The sequence below is a fragment of the Pundamilia nyererei genome, unplaced genomic scaffold, assembly GCF_000239375.1.
Source record: "Pundamilia nyererei isolate P.nyererei 1_Seehausen unplaced genomic scaffold, PunNye1.0 scaffold00174, whole genome shotgun sequence".
Taxonomy (NCBI): Eukaryota; Metazoa; Chordata; class Actinopteri; order Cichliformes; family Cichlidae; genus Pundamilia; species Pundamilia nyererei.
In genome coordinates this window covers 348,840-357,752 of record NW_005187575.1, presented here as the reverse complement: position 1 = coordinate 357,752, position 8,913 = coordinate 348,840, and the positions used below count along the sequence as shown (strand labels likewise).

At 41.4% G+C, this 8,913-nt stretch overlaps 1 protein-coding gene across 1 annotated transcript in view; it reads left to right on the top strand.

Annotated features, from left to right (window-relative positions):
• The first annotated feature begins 1,325 nt into the window (after positions 1-1,325).
• The window catches only part of enah (ENAH actin regulator), a 144,043-nt gene continuing 136,455 nt past the window's right edge, over positions 1,326-8,913 (top strand). The window contains exon 1 of the mRNA XM_005746170.1: positions 1,326-1,719. Coding sequence (XP_005746227.1) covers positions 1,715-1,719 — 5 coding nt within the window. The 5' untranslated portion in view covers positions 1,326-1,714. The remainder of the gene's footprint in view (positions 1,720-8,913) is intronic.

The following is an 8,913-nucleotide window of genomic DNA, read 5'->3' as shown; positions in this document are numbered from 1 at the left end:
TTGTGGCCTCAGTTCTAAATATTATGTCTGAAGGAAACCAGGCAGAGCTTATGGCCTACTCAATATCATCCCTACAATGAAGTATGGTGGCATCATGGTGTCTGGCTATTTTTCAGCAGAAGGGACTGGAGACTAATTAGGGTTTAGGGAAAGCTGAAAGTAGAAAAGTACAGAGACATCCTCAGTGAAAACCTGTTCCACATGTGGAACAGGTTTTCACTGAGGATTCAGAACCTTACAATTACTTGAAGGTTCACTTTCCAACATGACAATGACAACACAGGAGTGGCTTAGGGACAACTCTACGGATGTCCTAGAGTAGCCCAGTTACTGACCTGAACTCTATTGAACATCTCTGTAGAAACCTGACAATGCCGACTTTCATCATCCAACCTGACAAAACAAACAATAAGAAGAAAAAAGTTGGGAAATAAATGTACAATGGTTGTTGCTTGTTTACTTTACTACTGTTTTCAGTTAGACTGACTAACATAATTACATAATTAAGACTTACATGTTAGTTATCAAGGGCATGAGTAAAATGTTGTGAATGTGTGTAAATCATAATGAAATCCATTTGAACTATTGTCTATAAGTGTGGAAATTAAGGTAAAGAACAACGGAGTGTTATTAAAGACATAACCAACTCCTTACAGGAACCAGTCAACGCAGAAACACTGAAAAAGTTATCCACCTCAGTTGTCAAGGGCAACCTGTACGTGCGACGTCTGACAAGCTGCGTAAATTGCTGCATTCAGGTACAGTGCGACATAACCAACTTATGCCGGCTCGCATGAAAAAAAGGCAGCAAGCCGGGTGCTGTTGCCTGAGTTATGTTTCGAACTAAATTAGCCTTCTGTTGTGTTTTTCCTAAATAAGCTTCTTTTTATAAAAGGTACAATACATGAAGAAACCTGGACCAGTCCTAGATTGAAATGCATTAGAGGTTTCGACGACAGCAAAGTTGGTGGTAGAACACATAACTTGCAAGTGAAGAAAGGTTATTAAAACGTTATTTTGGGGCAAACATTTTAAACAGTTTTATTACATACGTGCTGATGCTAGACATGCCGATTTTTGTCCATGATGTAACCATTTAAATCAAAGTTCGTTTAGAAAAACTGCCCCAATAAGTGCCTGAAGGAGTTTCAAGACGAAAGGCAGTTAGCGAAAGGCAATACTTTTCTGTAGACACACCTGGCGCTTGTAAAATTCATTTTTTGTTTGTTTGTTTTAGGGAAGGGGGCATATTTATTCCCGAGAAACTTCAGAGTAGGAGTTTACAGCGGGTCCTTAAACGCAGCACATGTTGCGGCCAGCAGCCAGCGGCAGCAGACCGGTATCCGAGCGGCACAGCGCCGCATCACATAGAGCTGAGTGCGTCAGAAACAGCCGAGAAACGCTGCGATTCTCCGCTTTAGTTCCCAGTGATTCAGTGCCAGCAGCGGAGTGGCGATGCTCTAGAACATGTAGGAGTCGACTGTTTCTTTTTAAGCCACCATTTTCTTTTTTTATTTTCCTTTTTTGTACTTTTATCGGATAGCCCGCAAACTGTGAAACATCTTGTCACGCCGTCGTCGGGAGTCCCCATTCATCTGAGGTCGCTTGTATCGTTGAACCGAGCAGCGAACTTTGGTGAAAACTACACAGCAACTCAGCCGTCGTCGTTATTCGAAAGACTCTGTGACATATTTGGCCTGACACCACTTTCACCATGAGGTAAGAAGCCCCTGTCTTCATTCTGAAATAGTGTGAGAGGAGTGAGTGGTTTTTTTTTCGGGGGGGGGAGAAGAGATGAAACAATGAAAACTACAAAATTACGCCAACTTTGCTTCCATAACGGCTTGTATCGAGTAACCGGTGCGCGCCTGCTTGCAGTGCCGTGTTCGCCTTATTGGAGGGTGTTTGTTTGTGGTCAGGTTTTATTAACGCCAGCAGGCGCGCTCAGTTGAATCTGAATTTGTGCTGCATTTGTGGACGTGCATGGGTTTGGAATGGCGCTCGCTTATTCCTCCTGCTGCTACTCCCACTCTGCATGAGAGAGGATTATCTTTCAGCGCTGCTGCTGATGGGGTGGCATTTATTTGATGCCACATCATGATTGTCACACACGCGCAGAGAAGCACACAGAGAATGGCTGGTAAATAAACGCTAGCTCCATAGACACCCAGCCTGAGCGAGTCTGGTGGCAAATGGCGAAGACATATGATAGCTGCTTAAACACATAGTGCAGTTCTGACATGTGTCATGAACTCGGGAGGACACGGGTTTGACAATGTTCGTGCAGCAGGTTGGATGTACCACCTGACAAAACCATCATAGCTTACCATGTGTGGCTGTTATGTAGCGTGGATGAAGTCTCTGTTTTCCATTAAAACATGATATCTTCTGAAGGGAAAGCCTATTCTTGCAGATACTTTGAACGGCTGCTTATTCTATGGAGGTCTGTTTTTGTCCAAATTATTTTCGGATATCTATTGTGCAAATTGTATTTGCATCCTTTCAACTTTTCTTCACTTATGGCAAAACACTTTTTGACAAGCAGGTTGTGCTTGATGGTGTCTCTTTTGACACAAACATGTGTCAGTGCTTGTTTAATGTGGAGGGAAGACCCATCCCACACTGTGGTGTTTGGTGGTGACATAACAACGTGGGCTTTTGTGTAAGGAAAAAAGGGGAATGTTGAATGATGTACAACATAGAAACAGATGGTAAGAAATCTTTTAAACCCATAGAGGAAAAAGCTGAATGAATTCTGTTAGTACCGTAGTGCTGTGATGTGGTGACCACAGTGATATTCAGTGACAGCAAAATAATCGCTGACGAGTCTCAAGTTAAATGTTTCTCAACTCCAAGGTGAGCATCTGAAGTGACTAGAAATTACTATTACTAATGATAGAATCAGATGAAAATGGGCTCTAGTTTTGTCTCATTCATTTGGCAATAAAAACACTGCTTATGTTTGGAGAAGGGAGTAACTTACAACACGGTGGTGGGACTATTATGCTGTGGGAACGCTTCAGTGTGTTTGGAACTGGGAATCTCATCTAGAAGGAAATATGAATAAAGAAGGACGTGAAGATTTTAAAAGAGAACCTCAAGCAGTCAGGAGCAAAAGTGGGTCTAGATTATCGCTTTAGTCAGAGAAATGACCCAAAACATGCGCAACTTCTTGTGAAGAAACATCATCCGTAGTGAGTGTCCACATGAACAAAATTTCAGCCTCAGTGTGGGAGTGAAAATGAATGCTGTGTTACTTTGCTCTCTCTGGGGGTCATGATGTACAATGCATTTCTTGTGGCCTTATTTTCCACGATTCGGTGTAACATTGTTGCACAAGCCTTGAGGTTCCTGAAATGCCTCCTGCATGAGCAGCCACACTGTAATGTTACCACCAAAGTGTCAAGGTCTAGCACTGGCCTTGTTTAGATACATCATGCATGAAAGCTGTATTCTTTTTATTTTATTTTTTTTGTATTTTTAAAAAATTTTTTTTTCTTCAGTTCATGTAGAGCTGCCATCTCCACAGGAATGTGTCCTGAAGAAGTGTTGGATTTACTTGATTCTGTTTGACATGGCTAACATAGCACGGCAATGTTTGTCAGACATTTCCTGTTGCGTGTTTCATTTGTGATGCTCACATTCATCCAGACAAAGCTCAGTGTCAAAACCGCTTCTGTGGACATTTGAGATCTTGATTTTAGTGTGTGTGTGTGTGTGTGTGTGTGTGTGTGTGTGTGTGTGTGTGTGTTAAGAAGTGAGACATGCAGTGTGCAGGAGGCCTGCCTCTTTAAAGAAAACCCTTAATTGAAGCCAGCTGTTGGAATCTCTCTGTAGGCCAAACTGTGGTTAACAATAGTTTTGGTTGTTTCAAAGAGCCGCATGTTGCGTCCGTGTCCCAGAATGGAAACCGCTAACTTCTCATGTCTCTCATTTTCCCATCCTCTTCCTCATATTTCTTAACAACTCCCTCATTAGTTGTTTTTAGTCTCTTATGAGCCCCTGAGCATGTCTTTTAAAGTACAAGGAGGAGCGCTGAAAATGAACATCACCAAACTGCAGATAGCAACAGAGAGAAATAAAGGCTGATGTAATTTTTAACACAAGTTGTTTTCAGAGGCAGAAATCTTGTTTAGAAGGAATGTATTTGTGTGTCTGTGTCATAGAACAGGTGTGTGGACGAGTGGCTGCCCCAGCTGCTTGCAGCTGACTCATGCAGGACACTTGTGTGGATCTGTTGTTGTTGTTGGTTTGTTTTTGTTTTTTTTGTCCTTTCCTTCTCCCCCATGTGCCACATGGCTCTGACCACATGAACACCCCAAAGTTATTATCCCATTGAGTATTCAGTACATGCTCCTGAAGGTGAGTATTAGCAAGCCATTTTCAAAATTATCTCCAGCAAAGCTCTGTTCAATTTGTTCCAATCATCACAGCAAAGAAGGCAGTTTGATTATTTAAATCGCAGCTGGGCGAAGGTGACGGTGGGTGGATGAGTTGACATTTATTTTTGCGCCAGCCACGTTGAAGGGTTCCCCACCCTCCCAATATATATTTAAATTTACAATAAGATATAAACCTTTACAATATATATATTTTTTTAGATGACTAATTAAACTTTTTTTTCTTTCTTTCATAAAACATTTTTGCTTTTAAAATGGTAACTGCTACTTTGCAGAGGCCAAGGAGACTTACTGAAAAACCCAAACTACTGACTGTCAATAAAGAAGTGAACACAGCAAAGTCTGGAAATGCAGTAGTGCCTTGAACCTGCATTCTTTCCAACAGCCATCCAGGGGCTACTCTTGTGGTTGCAAAATGTAGTGAGATTGTGTAAAAGTATGAGTGTGCAGTGTTCTTGGTTTCTCAGTCACATTCATCCTTTGCTTTTGATACCAAGGTTTAAAAACGGTGAAACTCAAGTCTTCAGAACATCAGTCCACAAACTGATTATATGGCTTTAGCAATCTTTTATATAGTGTCAATAACTCAGATATACAATATTAGCTTTTTTAAATTACAATACAATTTTATTTATTTAGCACGTTTAAAACCAGGGGATACACCAAAGTGCTTCACAGTAAAAATAACGGTAAATGATTACACTGAACAGTAAGTCATTAAAACAAGGTAAAATAGAGAAAGTAGAGAAAAGAAACAAAAAGCATTAGTAAGTAGAGAAAGGGAGAGATCATGATTATCCAGAGAAATGAGTAGCGATACAGCAATTAATGAGGTGAGAATTGGCAAATTAGAAAAGCCAGGTTGAATAGGTAAGTTTTCAAGTGTGCTTTAAAGGATTGAATGGAGTCAGAGGCACAAATGGTAGCAGGACGACTATTCCAGAGGCAAAAGCACGATCACCCCTAGTCTTCAGACGGTGCCTGGGCTGGGCCAGAAGTAACTGACCGGAAGATCGTAAAGAACGGCTGGGAGTACAGAGACTGAGGAGGTCGGTGAGATAGTCAGGGGCTATCTCACAGACCTTTGGTGAGATAGCATTTGAAAGTAAGCAGCAGAACTTTAACCTGTTAGCAGTCGGACGTACCGCCCACGGTACATTGGATGGTTTAGGGGACTAATTGTAAATTTGTAGGACTGCTAAGGGGTTAAAATCAATACAAAATTTAATAGGCAGCCAATGTAAGTCAAACTTTCTAAATTTGCAGTTTAAAAAAAAAAACTACAATGAAAAGGTTATGTGAGTGGTTTGGTTTGTCTGTTTGTTAGTAGAACATCTCAGAAAGGTGGGGAAATATAATTCCAGTTTAACCATAGGTGAGGTTAGGCCCAGTTCACAAGTGATAAACTTCAGCTAAACGGATTTCGGAATTATTTGAAGGATTCTTTACTGTTGCAAAATTGGGCATTTTGCGTCAGAACTTACCCAGTTTGATATCAATTAGTTACAAAATAAACAAAAAAAAGGATTGAGAGATGGTATTGATGACGTTAAAACGCCTATTGATTGTTTCACATCTATGTGTCTTGCTAGATCCAAGAACTTAGTTTATGAGTTCTTAGTGAGGTGCGTGTGTGAATGCTGGATGTTTAGCAACATGGCCTCGTCCTGACTCTTAAGGTAAAAGGTACCTGGTGAATGGTCCTTCTTAAACCATTAGGAGGAGACTTTATATAATGCTTGTCAGCTTATTCTTCCATGTTCTGTCAGGGCACACATACCACCGATGCCAGCTTATCTCTGGCTGTTTGATAAGCAGCACTGTAAGGGCGATGGGGGGCTGTGAGGCGTCACAGTAATAGTTCTTGACAACTGCTGAAGGGCCACGTGCCTCTGAGGCACTACAGGTTCACGCCACAGATGAATGGCAGGAGCTGAGGTCAGACTCCATGCAGCTTGGAACATTTTAATGTAAGTGTTGCACTGGAGCAACTGTTTATGAAGAGAAAAACACCCCCAGTCCCTCATGAGTTGAAGCTGGACTGCAGCCAGCTATGGTATCTAGTCCAAATGAGATATTAATGAGGTCATCCTAAGGCTAATTTGAAATTGGAATAAATGCAATACACTTTACGTTGACTTAAAAGACTGAAGACACAGTCACTGATTCTGGTCTCTTCTTTGGGTTTATCGTATCTCAGAGTGACAGAGTCAGGGATCCTTTCCTCGTCTTTACAGGTCAGATTAATAGATTTTCTGACAATAATATTACAAGAAGTCTAAGGAACTTGGAAAGAAAAGCGTCTGGACTTCTTTAAGTTGTTGTCAGTTGTCTTAAAGAAGTCCAGATGCTTTTCTTTCCCAGCTCCTTAGACTACGATGACCTGGATGACTGAGAACCTTCACAGACAATATTACAAGAACTGTGATTTGATAACTTAATGGACACATAATGGCATCGCTCTCTGTTAATTTCAGCGTAGCAGTCTTTGTCCACAAATCCCAGGGATTCAGCCCCCCCTGTCTGTGCCCTATCGTAGAAATAAATGTGACCTCTAAAGGAAAGTGAGGAATTGGTAGCAAGCTCTGGATGCACATTTGGCCTTATTCCCCTCTAATACACAAGCTGATCGCAACCTGGTTTTCAAAGTTGGAATTTTTCAAAGGCCTTGTCCAGACTGGAAGTACAATGGTGTGTCTGTGTCTTTTTTTTATGAACTTTTTGAACAGGCCATTAACTTTATAAATCTTCGGGATTGCTATTCCTGTATTATGGTTTCCATGTAAATGCAAGGACTGGTCCAAGTTTTCCTCCAGATGCAGAGTGAGGGCTGCAGAGCTGCTGATGTGACCTTGTGTTATTGTGATACCTGAATTGTCATATATTTTATATTCCTATAAAATGTTAGAAATTATTATAAACAGACCAATCAACTGGAAGAGTATAAGAGTATAATCTGACTATAAAACCGAATGTATAATGTTGTCTGTTTATTGATGGGGGTGAATTGAACTATAAAATGGGACAGGAGAATAAAGGTGTTGTGCCAGAACAATTTGCTTTTGAAGTTTTTGGGGAAGATTTTGATCTCCTGGCAGCTTGCCATCATCTGCCCCTCATGCTTTCTCTCTCCCCTTCACCTCTTTCTGCAGTTGCTGTCAGCCAGTCCATCCTTAATCTCACATTCTCATTTCTCTTCCAATCTGCTCCAAAAAGGCCCGCTTTGCAGTCCTCTCTGAGCCAGGACCCCCCCCCCCCCAAGGTTTTCATCCATTTGACGTTCCAGACGAGTTTCATCCCTCATGACTGAGGTCTTATGTTTCGGCCGTCTGCTGGATGGCTGTTTACTGAGGTAAAGTCAACCAGAGGAGCAAAGTAATCATGCCGTGGATTTGTGGCTGACACAGGGCCAGCTCTCCCAGGATTACTGCTGATTCACTACAGTAAAAGATGTGACATGGAGCTCTTAGTATTTAAGTCACCATAGGTAACATATTGCTTTACTTGGATATATATTAGGGTATTTTTAAGGTTGTGACAGACAGAAAAGACCAATTAATGTCTTTACCATAACCACAGCCCGGTGCTGCTTCTGAAAGTTAAGTGCCTTGCTCAAGGGTGTCTCAACAGTAATTTATAAGGAGAGCATTACTCATTCATTTTTATTCATACTTCGTCCTTGCTGACCTCGTGATTCACATCATTGGCCTCCTGCTTAGAAGCTCCCTTCTCTAATCTGTAAGCTACCACCAGCCATCACGTCCTTGGTGTTTTTCTTCCTGCTGAATGATACTTGTGTTTAACTCTGTGCCTTTTCCCTGTATTTTTCTGATGAGTCACTCCATGGACAGTCAGGATATTACAGACCAGACTGAGAAATGATCTCCTTTTTCTCTTCAGTGGTAGTTTGCTGCTTTTATGATTAGTATTTTCAGGGATACTTTGTTCCTTTGAGAAGTGGCAGTAGACAAATAAAGCACTTAAAATGCATTTCTACTGATAAACATTTTAGCAATGGAGACAAAAATAGCAGTCACATACTACCCAGAGCTGAGCAGGTAAGAGATCTGGAAACAAAGGCTGCTGCAGGCAACTATTAACAATTCTTCAACAGGTTCATCTACAGAGACCTTAACTTCTCCTACCTTAGTTTAGAGCAGTGGTTGGGGAACTCCAGGCCTTGAGGGCCAGTTTCCTGCAGGTTTTAGATGTGTCCTTGATCCAACACAGCTGATTCAAATAGCTAAATTACCTCCTCAACATGTCTTGAAGTTCTCTAGATGCTTCGTAACGAACTAATCATTTGATTCAGTCGTGTTAACCTGGGGTGATATCTAAAACCTGCAGGACACCGGCCCTTGAGTTCATAACCCCCGGATTAGAGCCTAACCGATATAGTTTTTGTAAAGACTGATGTGGATATTTGATGATTTACAAACCCAATGTTGTACTGCATTGGGTAGTGCGCATGTGCCAACCAGCGTGCAGCCTGTTACAGTCGCTCCTGCTTTTC